Here is an 18,278-nt window from a genome sequence, read left to right on the forward strand (position 1 = left end):
TTGCACAGGCGCATTTAGCCTGACTCCTGGGGGCAGGAGCACTATCGCCTTTCCGTACCGGCATCACAAATTTCTCCCAAAAACTTCGAAGCACTCAAAAAAAAGTTTATTTTCAGGCAGCTAACGTAGTGTTGCATGGAAGCTCAACAACCAGTATTATGCTAGTAAGAGCACCTACACACATCAGAATGAATTTTATTACAATGAAGACTCCACAAAGTGTGACACTACATACAGTGGACAAAATGGGGAAGGGCAGGAACAAAGGTATCCATATATTCACGTTATACATATATATTCGTTCCTATTTTTAACATATATTTACATACCCGGCATAGTATATACATATACCCTGCACATTTGCGTAGGTATACACACACAGCGTGTGTGCGCACACACACAACGTGCGGTTAAATACAGAGCTGAGGAGAGGGGGTGACACCGGCGGTCCGCGCGCGAGGCAGACAACCGTTACCCGTCCGCGCCGGGCAGCCGTTGCCGGCCCGCGCCCGCGCGAGGCGCCTCGGCCGCGCTCCGCCCCCCACGGGGGGAGCCTGGGGCCGCGTCTGCCGGCGGCGCCGCGGGCGGAGCGCGCAGAGTGCGCGGCCGCTGCGCCGCCGCCGGGCCCTCCCCGGCGCATCCTCCCCGCCGCCGGCTCCACAGCCCGCCGCTGGCGGCAGCACCGCCGGGCGGCGGCAGCACCGCCGGGCGCCGCCTCCTCCTGTCCCTCGGGTGAGGTCAGGGCGGCGGTAGCGGAAGCTTCTCCCGGCTCCATGTCCCGGAACCAGCCCCGCCGCCGCCCCTCGGTCGCCGCCACCTGCCGCCGCCGCGCCGGCAGCATGACAGCGCCCTTCCCTGTCGCCGCCCGCAGGTGACACCCCCGCGGGCCCTTCCGCGGGGGCGGCGGCGGCCGCAGCCGGGCGCTCCCCTCCCCCTCGTCTCCTATATGGGCCACCTGCTTTCCAAGGAGGCAGCCAGCCTAAGCCGGGAAAGGGGCCGCCGCTGCCGGGGGAGGAAGGTGCCGCCGCGGAGCCGGAGCTGCTTCCTGCGCGGGCCCTGCATGCTCTGCTTCATCGTGCACAGCGCCAGCCCGCCCGCCCCGGAGCAGCCGCTGCCCGGCAGGGACCCCCTGCTGCCGCCGCCCTACGCGGCCCTCGGCGCCGCGGAGCAGCGCGCCGCCCGCCGCCTCCTCCGCCTCCCGCCCGCCGCCTGGGAGCCGCGGGGCCGCTGCCAGCGCCTGCTCCTCTCGGGCCTGCTGCCCTCGCCGGTGCGGAGCCTCCTGGGGCCGGCCAGGCCGCCCGGCGAGGTCGCCTCCGAGATGGTGTGCAAGCGCAAGGGGGCCGGCCTGCCCGCCTGCCCCCCTTGCAAGCAGCCGCGCTGCGGGTCCGCCGCCGCGGAGCCCGAGGCCGCCGCTTGCCAGTGCCCGGGGGAGCCGCAGCTCTGCGCCCTGCCCTCCGCCGCCGACTGCGCGGCTGGCGGCGGGGGCGCGCCGCCCCGGGGCCCCGCCGGCGAGGGCGGTGGCGGGGGGCAGCCCGCCTCGCCGCCGGCGGAGGAGGGCGAGAAGGAGAGGAACAGCGAGGCGGGCTGCGAGGAGCCGCTGGAGCACCCCGGGGACTGCTGCCGAGAGCCGCTGCCGCCGCCGGCCCCCGACATCAACCAGCTGCCGCCCTCCATCCTCCTCAAGGTGGGTCGGGCGGCCGGGCCGGCTCCCGCGGGCGCGGAGGCTGGCGCCGCGGCTGGGGCCTGCCGAGGGGAGGCGGCGCGGCCCCGTGCGAGGGTCGCCGCCCGCCGAGGAGGCGGCCCCGGGCGGGCTGCGGGGCGAGGAGCCGCCTTCCGGCCAGCCCAGGTAGCCGGGCGCCGCCGCCTCGGCCCGCTCTGGCCGCGGGCCTCCAGCCGGGCTGCGGCAGCCAGGCCCGCCTCGGCGGGGCCCGGGGCGGCCCTGCTGCCCGTGCGCCCGGGGCGGCCCGGGGAGCGCTGCGCGGCGGCCCTGTGCCTGGCTTGCGAGAGCGCCCGGCGCGGAAACGTGGTTTGTGTTCCGGTTACTGAACCGCAGGCGAGTGCGGAAACAGCACAGGTAGACTGATGTGCTCGCCCTGCGTGTGGGGAAGCGGGCTCCGTGAGAGGCAGCTCGGTGTTGTGAAGGATGGCATCGCGAGCCTTCACCTGAGATAAAGGCCGACGTAATATTCTGCTCTGGAACTTTTCACTCATATATGTAACATAACTATATAACATCTCCTTCAGGTATGCCTACTTGTTTAGTATCAGTGATAAAGTAGTAGGTTAGTTGTTTAAGTGAGGGGTGAGGTAGATAATCATTGTAGTTGGTGCTCCTGTGTAGACCAGAACTATAGATTATAAACTAAACAGATTTTTTTTTTTTCTACCACCATTGGTAGAGACTAATACAGACAGGCTTTCATAAAATCGACTTTGGCTTTACTGATTTCATAGCCTGTACCAGCCAGAATTGACTTCCTTTCTTAATCTCTGATTTCTGATCTTCAAAGTATACTCTCATTTTGTTTTCTATCTCTATTGCTGTCATCTTGGCTTCTTATTTTAGGTGTGTGTTTTTTTGTTTAACTGTTGTTCTCTTGAACTTTTGAAAGTGAGTTTTCATTTTAAACTGTTCTGTCAGTCTAGTTAGTATAATGGCTCTCTTCATCTGAACTTCAGCTGAAAGGATAAGTCTGTATGGGATTGCACACTTTTGTTGTTTGTTGCATTTTCTTTTTTGGGGGGGAGTGGGGTTTGGAGTATTATAGCAGTTTTACTCTGGGGTCAAATGGCTGATCTCAAAGCAGGGCATGATAATGGCAGAGTATGAAACAGGTGTGTGTGTCTGTCCATCAAAGTCTGTTCTTCTTGTGCTGCTAGTTGTACAGCCCCAGCATAGTACGGAGTTCCTTTACATTTTTTTTTTAGCAATGATCTGCTTATCTCGCCTCCCATTTTATGGGTCTTGGGCTCATCAGATTTAATAGATGCAGTATTGAAGTTCCTGTTTGTTCGTGTGTTTAAGCATTTGCCAGTCTTATTAATCTATTCTGTGACTGCAAGATAGAAACTTTGCTACTTGAAAAAGAAATTCATCGGTTTGCCAATATTAATATCAGATCACATTATTTTTGATACTCTGGTTTATTAGGATTTGAAACAAGAGTGACTTGATTAATCAACCTTATTTCTTATACGGTATGACTTTTTTTTTTAAAAAAAAAAACTTTTGGTCATAGGTAAGACTACTTTGATCTGTTTATTTTAGTACTTTCTCAGCTTCACTTTTTCAAAAATAGCAATCTGGTAACTCAGTTGTAAACCAGTTCTAATAGTCAAGATATAGGATGTCCATCTCACTTTTGGACTTCTTTAAATGTTTTTCCAAGTAGTTTTCTACTCGATATTGACATAGTAGATTATATTTGTATCTGTACTTCCAAGGTATTTTTAACTTTTTCCTTCCCTGCACCCCCTAATGTTAATTAACTTGTGACTGCCGGAGTCTTTCTCTTCTAGTTCAGCTCTTTCTGCAGTGACTTTGAAGAAGCCCATCTTTAATTCCAGAAGTTAGAACCAACCTACTCAAACTTTTTTTTTTTAATCTTCCTTTCAATCCTTAACTAGAAATGAGTATTTTTTGTCTACTTTCTTATCATCCTTTTCTGTTACAGGATCTGTAGCTTAGGTTTCTGATCAGTTTTCTTCATAGAAGTGCTTATAGGCTTTAACGCATTGGCCTTTAGCACAGATACAATATTCCAAACATAGTCCCTTCTCCAAAGATACTGTTTTTCTATGGAAAAATGGGAGACAATTATACCCTGAATTTTTGATAAACTTTTCACAATAACAAGTGGAGACACAAGCCTTAATACTAGGCCAAGAGAGTCTAACCTCAGTAGTTTCAGGGGCTAGATCCTGGTCTGGTATCCATGTTTCCTTCCTAGATTCCCACCTCTGCCTCTGACTTCCTGTTGCGATGGCGCTACCACAGCGGCGGCTGTGGTTTCACTAGCATTGTCTGTGTGCGAGCAGGAGACAAACCTGCTGTTTTCTGTCTCTTAAATGAAACTTTGTAGGAACTCTTAAATCGTAAGTGGCCACTGACTGCTTGGGATGTGCTTTTGTTCTAACAATTGTCATAAGACTAAACTTGACCTGCAGATCATCATTTGGGCACTGCTGACCTCAGGAAGTTTGTGGTGTGTAATCACAGAATGGTTGAGGTTAGAAGGGACCTCTGGGGGAGATCTAGTCCAACCCCACTGCTCAAGCAAGGTCACCTAGAGCACGTTGCATAGGATTGCATCCACGCGGGTTTTGAATATCTCCAGAGAAGACTCCACAACCTCTCTGGGCAACCTGTTCCAGTGCTCTGTTACCCTCACAGTAAAGAAGTTTTTCCTCATGTTCAGATGGAATTTCCTGCGTTTCAGTCTGTGCCTGTTGCCTCTTGTCCTGTTGCTGAAGAGAGCCTGGCCCCATCCTCTTGACACTCTCCCTTTAGATATTTGTATACATTGATAAGATTCCCTCTCAGTCCTCTCTCCTCCGGGCTAAACAAGCCCAGCTCTCTCAGCCTTTCCTCATAAGAGAGATGCTCCAGTCCCCTAATCATCTTTGTAGCCCTCTGCTGGACTTGCTCCAGTAGGTTCATATCTCTCTTGTACTCGGGAGCCCAGAGCTGGACACAGTACTCCAGATGTGGCCTCACCAGGGCTCAGTAGAAGGGGAGGATCACCTCCCTCGACCTGCTGGCAATGCTCTTCCTAATGCATCCCAGGATACCGTTAGCCTTGGCCACAAGGGCACATTGCTGGCTCATGGTTAACTTGTTGTTCACCAGAACTCCCAGGTCCTTCTCCCCAGAGCTGCTTTCCAGTAGGTCAACCCCCCCCACCCCGCCCTGTACTGGTGCATGGGGTTATTCCTCCCTAGATGCAGGACCCTGCACTTGTGTTTGTTGAACTTTGTGAGGTTTCTCTCCGCCCAACTCTCCAGCCTGTCAGGGTCCCTCTGAATGGTAGCACAGCCCTCTGGTCTGTCAGCCACTCCTCCCAGTTTTGTATCGTCAGCGGACTTGCTCTATACTTCTGTACTCATTCTGTATACTTCTTCTGTTTGAGTTTTGCCATGAGCTTCTTACTCATCCATTTGTGTCTCCTGCCCCCTTTGCTTGACATCTTACTCATAGGGATGCACTGATCTTGACCTTGGAGGAAGTGACGCTTTAATATTAACCAGCTCTCTTGGACCCCCCCCCCCCCTTCCTTCTGGGGCCTTAACCCATGGGATTCCTCCATGGAATAGGGAGGAAAATGCTGGTTAATCTCATTTTATTCAACCATTCCATTAAATGTTTATAAGCTGTTTTGCTTTTCATTTGGTCACGAAAACATACATCAAAAATATTACAGAGAGGGTGAAATTTCATCCTTAAGCTTTGTAAATGAGGGTGAGATGTCACAGAACTAAAGATGGGTAATTTCAGTCCATTCCCTTTGAAAGGTGGGAGGAACTAAGGAATTTATAGATTAGTCAGCCTGACTGTAGCCTAGACAGATGTGGAAGCAAACAATTAAAAGATCCATATGTAATACAGAAGTTCACAGCACTTTATGCTGTGTATTGCTATTCTGTGCCAGTTACCATTTCACTGGCAGCAGATCCTGGATTACCACCTTGTTCTACAAGAGATGCTTTGATGTTCGTTCAGCACTAAATTTTGGTTGGAAATAGACCTGGATATCTCAGCTTGAGAACCTTTGACCTAGAGGATGATAGGATGATTAGAAACAACTGCAAGTGATTAAAACAAATATCTAATAAAACCTTGTTGATTTAATACTCAAAGTAACTGATTTTGTGGATCAGATGACTGTGTGGCGTACCTTCTTGTTAGTAAAGTCTTTGTCATGTTTCTTTTCTATGTCTGTTTCATGGGATATTTCTGTACTTAATTTTTAAATTAATTTCATCTCAATCACACTTAAATGTTTTGAAGGGGAAAATACAGAGGCTTTGTTAATATTTGTCTGCCAGTCCAGGACAATCTGTCAAGGGGGTTTTAGTACATCCAGAAAAACTGCTATGACCCCAACTATTTGTATTTTATCTATGACTTGGCTGATGAAATGGAGGACATCTTCAGCAAAGAGTATTCTGAAACTTGGGGAAGGTGCCAAACTAATGGGATGCAGACACATGAGAGGATATGATTAGAACTTAAAATATGATAAATAGGTTTAGAGCTGTCTATATTGACTTTCACGTTGTTGATTTTAAAGTATAATTGGTAAGTAGAAATAAATCCCCTTTTTCTGTCTCTTAACTCTATTGATTAAACAGCAACATTGCAAAGAAGGAACTGGTGTAGAGTGGTCATCAACTGAGTGAACTTAGCAATACCAATTCCATCACTAAAGCCTTCTTTTTTGATCTGTTAGAAAAGGAACTTGGTATGTAGGATGCAGAAAGGAAGTTCTGATCTGCTTGGTGCTTGTAAAGCCTTTGCTGCAGTACTGTGTGAGATTGTGTGCACTGGACTCTCCTTAAAAATTGAAGGCAAAGTGGAGAGGATTTGAAGGAGAGCTAGAGGGTGTGAAAACATGACCTATGACAATAATTTGAAGGCTTTGTTTCACATAGAAAAAGAAGACTGAGATCAGATGCACACTTCTGGTATGAGAAAACTGATAAAAGGTTTGACTGTGTTTCCTGTCCTTTGTGATTCAGTAAGAAAGAGTAAGCTTAACTTGATGTAAGGGAGATTTAAATGAGGTATGTGGAAAACGATACTGTGCGAACGTTTCAGTCTTGGCAAAGATTACTTCCTGTCTATGAGGTTATGTGAGGAGTGTGTGGGTGTTGTGTGTGGGTGTGTTGCGTGGGTATGTGGGTTTTTTTTTTTTTTTTTTTTTTTTTTAAACACGTGGGATGTCCTTATTGGTTATCAGCATTGTTTTAGGTATGCTTGAACTTGCTTCGGAGCAGAAAGAAGCTCTAGATTAGATGATCTTTTTGAGGTTGTCTGTATCATTTTGCTGCTTTTATTTTTATAAACCATGAACGTATGTTACTCTGTCTGAAGCAGATACACTGTCATTTTCAACTTAGAGCTTAGGGACAATGAATGAAAAGGTAAGTATATTATTGTTTCCTTCAGTTTTCATAAATATATTTGGGGCATCACTGGTTCCTCTTCTTGATTCCCTCCTCCCCCCAACTGTGATTTTTTTTTTTCTTTTCACTTTTCTCATTCTTTCCTTGCTGTAATAACTGCTTTTACATGTTTGTTTTTGATAATATTGATGCTAAATTACTAGCACTGAATTTAAGATTATCAGAGCGATATTGAGAGGGCGAGAATAAAACCAAAACTCTTAGCTGTAGCCTGTCAGTTGACTCCTGAACAGTTTGACATTTATTTGTACTAAGCTTACACCTGAAAAGACTAGAAATATGTATTTCAGTTGCACTCTGTGTTTTTTTTTTTTTTTTTTTTTTTTTCTGGCTTAATCATGAAACAGAGGTATCCAAATACATCACTTGGATTGGACTTCATCCACAAATGCATGGTGTTGGTGCTCTAATACCATATTTATTTCCTTCTCGTGCTGGTGTCCCCAACAGATTCTCTGGTCTGGAAGTTATTTCAGACTGTATTTTTAGTTATAGCACTAGGAAGAATGAAAAAGATTTTCCCACCTTTGTGGCTATTGCAGAGAGGTAAATGTTCTTTTCCGTCAGGTGCAACTGTTCTGATTAACTCTTGCTCTATTAGCCAAGAAAACAAATCAATGTAACTCTTCTCTAGTTATGAAGTTTGCTGTTACTCTATTATTACAATAGAGAAATGAACCAGCTCTAACTTTTCTGTGCTAGTACGATGTGAATTGTTGAGCTTATGTTATGAAGGAGAGGTGCCAGTATACTCGGAATAAAAGTGAAGATAGTATTATGAACATGATTGTAAATGGAAAAGTTCTAAAATATGTCCTGATGTATTTTGTGATTTCTTGCAGAATTGTTTTTAAAAAATAGCTATTTTGCTTTCCACAGGTCTCTGCTTAAAAAAAAAAAAAAAAAAAAAAAGGCTTTCACAGAAACATGTAGGTTTCCATGTTACAGAATTACTTAGGGATGGAAGAGACAGAAGTCTTGGGCTGAAATTTCTGCTTTTCCTGACGTCAGGTGGTCTAACACTTCTCCCTCACTCCCCTTGTACTATGTATTATATTTATGGAAAAAGGTAATAGATTACGGATCTTAGGGTGTTCAAATGCAAAGTAAATTAATTGTAACTTCTGTTTTTATTTCCTGTTCATTTACCTTTTATTCAGGGTGCCTCACTTGTTTGGTTCTTCCCAGCTTTTGGTATGGCTTACTGTGCTCCATTGTAAACTGTTGTGGTGATTCACAGGCAGCTCAGATGGCTTTTAGTGAGGACAGTGTAGGAGGCTGAGAATCTGGGTGGCTGAACTTCATCAGCTCCTTCAAGCTAAGATGTCTCTGCACATTAGTCGGAACACTTTCTCTCCATTTACAGGAAAGGCACAGAGCCCTGTATCAGTGTCTCCTATTTATGTCTTAGAGACAGAAATTAAAGTCGGGTTTTGCATTACAACTAAGCCAACCTGTTAGCAAGTAGGTGCTAAGGGCAGTGTCTCTCTGCCTTTTGTAACCTCTGGCTGCATGGTCCTGCTGCTTCCTTTGTCTCCTGCAGAGACATGCAGTTGTAGAGCAAGTTGGTTCAGCTGGCTAATCTGATGCAAACCTGACACTGCAAGACTTCTTCAGGATCAGCTGCCTGAAACGACTTTCTCAGAGCATGGTCACTAAACCCAGCGCAAGGGGAGCCAGGAGTGGGGAACAGGTAGAACTGATCCTGCTGCCCTAAGATCAGCTGAGTTGTGTTGTGAAATCACACCATCACTTTATCAGACTGACAATTTTGTTAGTCCCAAGAGCCTTTTTAATCTGATTCATTTTATGGGTATATGGAGGTTAAAAAACAAACTCCTCTGAGGTGTGTTCCTTGAGTGCTTCTCACTTTGACTTATTCAGGTGTTCATGAGTCATTCATTTTTCCCATATTCCATTGAGGTTATGTGTGGATAAAGTGAAGGTAAAAAACAAAACAAAAATATTCCTCTTTCCTTCTTGAGTCTTCTGGTGAGAGCTTATTCTTTTGCTTTCTGAAATGTAACAGAACAAACTACTTGCTTCTTAAGCATAAGATGGAGAATAAACATGTTTGTGTAGTTCACAAATGCTGTGTTTAACAGTTCATAGTAAAATGTCATACTAAGCATGTTCCTTTTATTGAGTGGTTCTTAAGAATTATTTTTGATAATGAAACTTAAGTTAGTTGCTTGAACAACTTATATCCAGTAGATGAAACAAATGGGCAGCTTTCCAAGAATTAATATATCACATTAATTAGACATGAAAATGAATAATATCATGAAATGTATGCCTCCATGTTTTCAGTTTACATTTTCATGTTCTCTGTATATACTGTTGATGTTAATACCATGAACTTTCGGTCTTCAAAACAGATATAATTGATACAACATAATGGAAATAATTACATAGATACCTATTTTTCTTGGATGCAGAAGACTTCTAGGGAGAAAAGAATGCTTTATTTACAGAAGTCTTTACTTTTCTAGTTAGATTGAAAGATCTTTCAAATGACAGTAGTGGAGAAGAATTGGTGATGAGTGACCTTTTATAATCTGTTTCTGCATTAGGACCAATGGTCTGTAATGTCTTCTCTGTTTTAAAGCTGGTAGCTTATTCTTAGTAGCATCTTTAAATAATGATATTAGTACTCAACTAAATTTTCTTGCTCCTGTTCTTGAAGCAAAAGCTTCTTAATTCCATGCACACAATAATTCTTTCTTCTTGTTTGTATGTTAAAAATCATTTATTGTAAAAGCATGATTGTCTTCTGATAATTTAAATTCTTACTTGAAATCTGTTTAATTCATATTTTATTTTTGCAATGTGAAATCTTGAATTTTTTTTTTTTTTTGAAATTTTGGTGCTGAGGGTATTGTCAGCAAGCACATGGGGAATTTGTAATGTTGTATTTTTTTCCTACTAACCTTCAGGATTCTTGTGACTTTTCATGTTTTACTTTAAGAAGTGCATTTAGGTATCTTCCACTTGATTGAACTTCTTTGGGAAACTCAGATTAAGGCCAGAATTATGGAGTTGTGGATATTATGGATATATTAATCAAGCTTAATGCATGTAGTTATGATATTTAAGTTTTATCTGTAGTCTTTTAAGAAAAGATTTATAGTTTTCTCTTTTTTATTCTTGTTCCTTTTGAAATGCTAAACATTCCTGTTCTCATTTGTACAAAGTAATCCATTTTGGATACGCAGCCTGAAATATCTAACATACACTCAAGACACTAGAACCTTAGCACTTCCCCACTGTTTCTCCATAGACAGCCTTTAAATGTATCATACAGGAACTCTGTAGTAAAGGTGACAGTTGCATATAAGAGTTTTTATTTTTAGCATTTCTGGTTGGACCCTTCAATAATATTCTTGAGCAGTTTCTTTTTTCTCTTCCCCATCTGTTGTCTTACAAAATACTTATTTAAAAAATTGGGAAACCCCCCCCCCCACACACACACACCCCAAAACTTATGCCGGATTTTGACAGTCTGAAGTGTGCTATGCAAGGATGTAACTTGGCTGGTTTAAAATCATTTGAACCATCATCTGGTCCAGAATTGTGGATTGTCACAGATGTGTGTGAATACACCAGAGATGATATTGTGGACGTAATTATATTTTGTTGCTTAAAGGTTTGACAACTTGTGAATCCTTTCCTTTAGGGGGTTTGTATGGTTGTGTGTATCAAGGAAATAAAATTGGACTGTTGAGTTGAGGAAACTGAGTGCAGTGTGACTGATTATTAGGTATGTCTGTTAGTTGACTCTTATTGTTCCAGACATTGTTTTTAGATTTTTTTTTTTTTCTTTCTGCTATGGTCATTAATGAGGCTGTGAATGGTTTTTTTGAAGAACTTGACTCTTAGTGGACTGACTGTATCTCGGAATTAGGATAAGACTGTCAACGATGAACATTAATGGGTGACTTAGTCCTAAATTGGGACTTAAATAGAATGTGGCCTGGGGCCCTGGAAAATATTTTTCCTCTCCTGAGGAAGAAGGAAAACCCACTCATTGTAACTATTGCTTGGAGAGGTGGAGCAGGAGGCACTGTTGTCTGTTTTAGGAACTTATGCTGAAAGTGGCTCAGAGGGGTGTGTGTTTTTCCATGGTAAAGAAATACATTTGTGTTTTTGAAAAGATTCTTTGATACTGGATTTTGAGGGCTGACAATAAGTCAGAGAGTAGAAAATATATACAGTCCTTGGACTAAGTCAAGTTATAAGCATTTTGGACTTTCCACTGACTTATGCTTAATTGGAGATGGTTAAAGGCTGGTTCAGTGTTCCAGTTTTACTGAATAGCCCTGTTCTTACAGAATTTCAGTGTAGAGTGTGCTTCCTCTACCCCTTCATCTTGCCAATATAGAAGAGTGAAATGAGTCTAGAAAATACTTTGCTTAACTTTGTATTTTCTTTCTTTACAGAGAGCTGAAGGATATGTCAGTCTCTGATGGGGGGGGGGATTGGGGGTGTGAATGAGGGGGGCAAAATGTGAGTTTTGGGCATACAGGCATACTTGGGTACTCGTTTAAGGAATTATTTTAACTGGAGGACTTGGGTACTAGAAAACAACTTGTACTTAGAGCAAGTAAGCTGCCGCATTATCAGTATGTACCTAGAAAATGAAACTGAGTTAAATGGTGATAGTCATCAACAGGAATTGTAGCACTTCATGCAGTAATGTGGTATTTTAACTAGCAACTGAAGTAGTCCCTTTAGAATAAGATCCTGAGCATGCACAAGATTTGTTGCTGGCGTAGGGAGTCACCGACTGGAATACATACAGGTTTTGCTAATAAATTCTGTTTACTATAGTTCAGCAATTTTTTTTTAATAATTGCAAGCTCTGAAGAGAAACTGTTTTTCACAGCAGTATTCAAAATACTTCTATGGTTATTATTTTTGTAGCAACTTTAGACAAACAAAACAGCAAAGCTTTATTGAACATGTGCCATTTGTGCCACTTCTTGTGTGCCTATGCTGGAACTTCAGGTTTAACAGCTATATTGGCAACTGTTCTCCCCTGCCCCACTTTGACTCCTCTTTCTCCAGTAAAAGTCAATTGGTAATACCTCTAGACACCTTACTGCTCTTTACAACTAGGGTCGTGTACAGCATGGACTAAAATATGACTTTGAATGCTTTCAACAATTTGTTTCAACAGAATTGTGCAGAAATATAGTCTGTGTCATGTATTGAGTCAAACTGGCTTTTTATTCAGCAATGCTATTGCTACATCTCTTGCTGGAGTTAGCAACATGCCTTCTGCCATTTGCGAGAATTTCCAGCTTTGGTAACATGGTAATTTAAGCAAAAATGAACTGCACAGTCTTGTTTCTTGACATGAACAAGTTATTTCCACAAATAAGAATATTTTTCCCGTTCGTAGCAAAGATTGGCTAGTTTCAAGTATTTTATAATGCCAACCCCCGCATCCCTAGTAGTTATTATCTCAGGCAAGTCTGATGTCCATCTAAACATAACATGCATCAGATTGCCTTGTTCTCTCCTGAGATTTTTGTAACAAAAGATTTATGTTTTGTTTTGTACTGATAGTAGGAACTGCAAAGTTTTGTGCTGTTTTAGCAGCTTAGTGTTGCTGAGAATAGTCAAAAAGGTACTGAAGTCTCGTCTCCAGTGGTGTGTGTGTGGTGTTTTTTTTTTTTTTTGGTTAAACAGCATTTAGTGTCTAGTAGCTAAAACTACACGGGTACAGTAGGAATGTCAGCTCTCTTGCCAAGTCACTGCTTATTTAGTGCTTTTTCCCTCGAGGTGATGGAGTATTTTTGGATGCCATTCAGAGCCATCTCCTTGATCTGCCCTTGGAAGTAGAGTCACCAGTATAGACAAAGAACTGCAGGGAGGAAATGGGTGTAAACTGTTTCTGCCAGCATTTCAGCCTGCCAGTGTTCAGCTGATTCCCTAATAGGAAACATCAGTTGACTCTGGTAATGGTCAATCAAAGGCTTGCAGGAGAAAGGAGTGGCATCAGACAGAATTCTTCAGCACTCTGAGGACTCTTACATAGGAGACTGACACTTTTGGAGACAGAAAAAAAGGTGGAAATGATGAATCTCACATCCATTTAATGGAGGTGTCCCCCTGCAATGATCTCTTGCAGTTCTTAGGAACAGTCAACCAGCTCCCTTTCCCCAAAGGGGTTTTTATAGGAATATTTAAAACTGCTAATTTAAACCAACCTCTTGAACAAGGGGGCAATAATGGTGGTTTTATTCGTGACAATTGACTGTCTGATGTGTTTTAAAGAACACCGATGTGGAAATTCTGTAAGTTATCAGACATTATAGTCTAATGCTTCATTATTCTTAGTTTAGAAACCTAACAGCTTGGGGGGCTGACTGTCCTATCGACCACAAAGATGATGAAAATGGTGTTCTCTGTTTTGTTTCCCGTTTGCCATCCCTTTTCTTAGGCCAGGCGGTCCCAATCTTTTCTTGGAATGTTTTCTAGACCTCAGTGCTATCCTAAGGGCACTTTCCAATATATTCCTGTTTCCTTGAGACACAGGAGGCTGTACATACTTCTACATAGTACTTGTGAGGCATCAGCTGAGTGGGAAGACTCTTTCATGTTTTGCAGCTGTGCTTCTGTTTAGACATCCTAATATCGTAATTGCCTTTGTCATTTTAGGCTGACCTGTAGATTCAAGTTCATTTGTGGTTACAAGGTGCTTTCATATTTCACTCTTGATAGACTTTCTTTTTATATCAATTTATAGTAGTACTTCTGAGGAAAGACTGAATATAATGCATATAACAGGAATTTATATGAGCCTGCCATAAAGTTACAATTTGTTCCCTCTTTGCAGGTTGCGGTAGCCCTATAGCCCTCAAAACTGTAGGGTATAAAATGCTAAGGCTGTGCTTTGTTTTCTTGTATTACACTTACTTGCTCTTCAGATCTTTGTGCTGCATTCCCCAAACCTCCCTACCCCCCAAGACTGATGTTTTGCTGCCCTCATGATTTTTTTTAATTGAAATGAAAATAAATAGAAGATCTTTCTATGTACATCAGAATAGGAATGAAAACATCTTTTTACTGCTTGTAAATGATGTGTACAGGCTTCTGTTGTTCTAATAGTTGTATTTGTAATAGTTTAAGTATGCCATCTCAGAAGCACATGTAAAATTCTGTCAGAGATGAGTATTTACATAGAATGCATTCTGTTTCTTGTTGTTGTTGCTAACTTGACTTTTACTAACTTGTCAGCTGTTGCAAGGTATGGGGTTTTGTTATTGTCCTTTGCTAGTCAAGATGGAGCCAATCCTAGAAATGTGTGTTACAATGCATATTAATATTATTTTTTAATTCTCTTCCAAACAAGATTACTTCACCTGACGGATATATCCATCTTTTCTCTTTCTTTACAGATATTTTCCAATTTATCCCTGAATGAGCGTTGCCTTTCAGCGTCTTTAGTCTGTAAATATTGGCGTGACCTGTGTTTAGATTTTCAGTTTTGGAAGCAGCTGGATCTCAGTAGTCGTCAACAGGTATGAAGGCTTCATTGTGAAAAATTGTTTGGATGACTCAAAATTTGTTCTCAGAACTTGTATTCTTGATCAAAGACAAACAAAAGGAGCTTACGAGGACCTCAGTACTTTCAGAGTTTTTTCAGATGTTTTCAGCCTCTAGTATGAACTCTTAGTTTAACTCTTTTGAATATAGATGACATCCGTTGTTAACTGTGATAATTGGACTGGCACTTGTACTGATGTCCATTGTTAAAGAGGGAGAGGGCAAGTGCTGTTTGAAAGGGATTGTAGGTTATCAGGTCCTCATCAGATAGTGGAGATTCCATTGCTCGGAACTATCAAATCTCTTGCATTGAGAGACCTACTTGAACTTTTTTTAAGGCTGCTGTGGTTTGGAGAATGGTCACCCAATTGGTCTTTGCTCAGTTTGCTTTCACAAGCTTTTATATTCCTTCTTGCCAGTAGGAGCCATCATTTAAAAGATAGATTCTGTCTTTCGAGTTCTATAGCTGATCCTAGAAATATTTTTTTCTGGGATTCATGGATTGTTTTCAGTGAGATTCTTGCAGACCTTAGCCTTAGATTGCTCAGGGTAACTTTCTCCTGTGGAAAACTTTTCTAAAGCTATCTAAACTGTTCGTCCACCCCTTTTAGGTTTCTTATTAACTTGCTACTTGTAGAGGTTTGTGAAACACTAGTTTCTTGAGAGTTTTGTGAAAACAGTGGCTAGAGGAGAGACCCTCAGAGTCCAATTTGAAGAAGTTACGATATGAATTCATCTATGTTGGACATAAAGAATGCATATAAGGTATTATTTTCAGATCACCAATTCATAGGAAACCATACTTAATTAGTTCCTTTGCTTCTACAGTTACTATTTAACATGTCTCTGAACCAGTGTGAAAAAGTAATATGACAGACCACCTGATTTTTCTGAAATGACTCCAAATAACACCTAGAGCAGAAGTCCATCTTCTTGATGGACCTTTAGACTGAAAATGTGTGAGTGCTATGTGTCAAATCAGTCTTTCTTCTAGGATGCCTTGCGGCCTAGCTTTATTTCTACTTCTATTTCTACTGTTGCTATGTTTGTATAGCTAACAGCCAGGCTGATGGAATAATAAGAAAAGAGATTAGACTTGCTATTAATGGAAAACAAACTGAGTGCAACACAGAAAATGTTTATTTCTTGACTGTGTAAGAAATGAAAACAGAAGGGATTTATGTTGTTCTGTCTTGCCCTCTTCAGGGTTAAAGTAAGATCTCACCTATCCTAATTGGGAGATAAGTATTCTTGTGTGGTTTTGTTGGAAAGACTTCAGGATAAAGCACCTCAGGTTTTTGAAACTAAACTTTATGAAAGCAAATACAACTTCCTCAATTTAAAGGATATGCATTGTGTCTTATCAACTCTGGGTTCTCTTTGTTTTTATTTTGCTTTAACTCATAAGCTTCAGCATGAAGAATATCTTACGTTTCCTACCTGCTTTGCAGGATTGGCATCTTCTAAAATTATTGGTATGTTAGTTAATTACTGTGTGCATAGATAAAAAGTGAATGGGATATTTTATTCTTCAAAGGAGTTCTGGGAAAAGTAGTGCATATATTTTTGATTTAATGGCCTTTCATAGGCTAACACTTCAGTATTCAAGTATTCTATTTTTACAAGTATTCTATTTTTAATACGACAGGTAACTGGAAGGAACTTCTATTTTTTAATTATGCCTCCCCCCCCACTTTTTTATGATGTTTCTCTCTTTTTCTTTCCCTTCTTTTCTGTTCAGTGGCATCTTGGCTTGCTTTTCCCCCCCCCCCCCTCCAAATTTTAAGAAGGCCATTGCTACCTGAATCACTGTAGTATTTGTCTGTATATTGACTGGCACCTGGTTTTGCATGATTGCCAAAACCTAGGTAAAAATTCATTGCATTTCAGAGAAATATAAGCCTTTTACTTCCCTGTAAATGTTACCTTAGGTAAATAGAGTACTGCTGTAGAAGGGCAAGCTAATCTTTTCTAAAGGATGGAGAATTCTTTGCCTAGAATATGAAGAGGACCATTAACTCTTATTCTCTCCAAGGACCACAGCAGACTTCTTTGAAGTTAACTGTAAAACTTATTACAGCAGTCCATTGTTATCTCAGAAGCTAAATCTTTTCTTATTCTCTTAGTTTATGCAAACACTTCATGGAAATTGTAGTTTTTGTGTGAGTGAAGTTAAGATGTTTATGAAAAATAAATTTCGGTATTTGAATTTCGTTTGCAGGTTACTGATGAACTACTGGAAAAGATAGCATCAAGAAGCCAGAATATAACTGAAATCAATATTTCTGATTGTCGGAATGTGTCAGATACAGGAGTACGCGTATTAGCATTTAAATGTCCTGGACTCCTAAGGTATACTGCCTACAGGTGTAAACAGCTTTCTGACACCTCTATTATTGCAGTTGCCTCTCAGTGTCCTCTTCTTCAGAAAGTGCATGTAGGGAATCAAGACAGACTCACTGATGAAGGCCTAAAGCAGGTAATCATCCATTCAACAAATTTATTTTGTAAATTTAATATTTCCCAGCTTTTTTACTAAGTACAAAGAGGGGTGGGGAGGAATACATACAGTTTTCTAGGCTATAATTAAAATCAGATGACCTCTTTTACTTGGAAAATAAGTTTATGGCCATATATTTTCGTGGTGCAATAAATATTGTCATGTAGAGATTGTATATACTTTCTTTTTTTTAACTCGGGGATTAAATATCTCTTTTATAATGAAATCTCCGGTTTCACATGCTGCAGTTTACCTCTGGCTGTTTGTCAAGTTTTCATGTGCTTAGTTTCTATTTGGAACCTATGTTAAAGTTAACCCGATTTGCATTATGGAAGCAGAAAGTGATTGAGACTGTTATTTGTTAGGCATACAAAAAGGTTTCATCAACTGTATCTCTGTTACCTCAAAAGAACATAATTAAATTACAGTTTTGTCCTAAATGTTAAATCAAATATGCTGTCACCATCTAGCATGCAGGTGTTGTTAGCTACTTATATATGCCCTATAAACAAATTGGTTCTTAAGCTTCTCTCTTAGCTTCTTTTTGGTGACTGTAGTTAGCAACTTCATTTTACCATGCTCGTAATTATAGTTTTTCTTGCTTGTATATAGTACTGGTACAACCTGCAAACAAAGATGCTTTTTAAAGGAGAAGAAAATGCTGAAATCTTAACTCCCCAAATATATTGTTCAGTCAAATCCTGTTGGGCATGTGTATGTGGTGTGTGTTTGTTTTTTTTAAATTTTATCTGCTTAATCTGCTTTGATTTCATTGATTGCAGCTGGGTTCAAAGTGCAGAGAATTGAAAGACATTCATTTTGGGCAATGTTACAAGATCTCAGATGAAGGAATGATCATTATAGCTAAAGGCTGTCTGAAGTTACAAAGAATATACATGCAAGAAAACAAATTAGTAAGTTACAGTTTTTTTTCTTCCTTAACAGCATTTTCATTGTCAAAACTTTCTCTTGTTCTTTGTCTATTTAAAATTTTCTTCTAAATGGCTTCTTCTTTGATGGCAAATTGCTTAACGTTTTC

General features: G+C 41.7%; 1 protein-coding gene across 1 annotated transcript in view; it reads left to right on the plus strand.

The window, feature by feature from the left end:
• Positions 1–573: 573 nt before the first annotated feature.
• LOC112995238 (F-box/LRR-repeat protein 17) overlaps positions 574–18,278 on the plus strand; it is a 303,636-nt gene continuing 285,931 nt past the window's right edge. The window contains exons 1-4 of the mRNA XM_064501032.1: positions 574–1,684; positions 14,592–14,714; positions 16,961–17,218; positions 18,022–18,153. Of these exons, the coding sequence (XP_064357102.1) occupies positions 947–1,684; positions 14,592–14,714; positions 16,961–17,218; positions 18,022–18,153 (1,251 nt within the window). The 5' untranslated portion in view covers positions 574–946. The remainder of the gene's footprint in view (positions 1,685–14,591; positions 14,715–16,960; positions 17,219–18,021; positions 18,154–18,278) is intronic.

This window comes from Dromaius novaehollandiae, chromosome W (assembly GCF_036370855.1).
Source record: "Dromaius novaehollandiae isolate bDroNov1 chromosome W, bDroNov1.hap1, whole genome shotgun sequence".
Lineage (NCBI taxonomy): Eukaryota > Metazoa > Chordata > Aves > Casuariiformes > Dromaiidae > Dromaius > Dromaius novaehollandiae.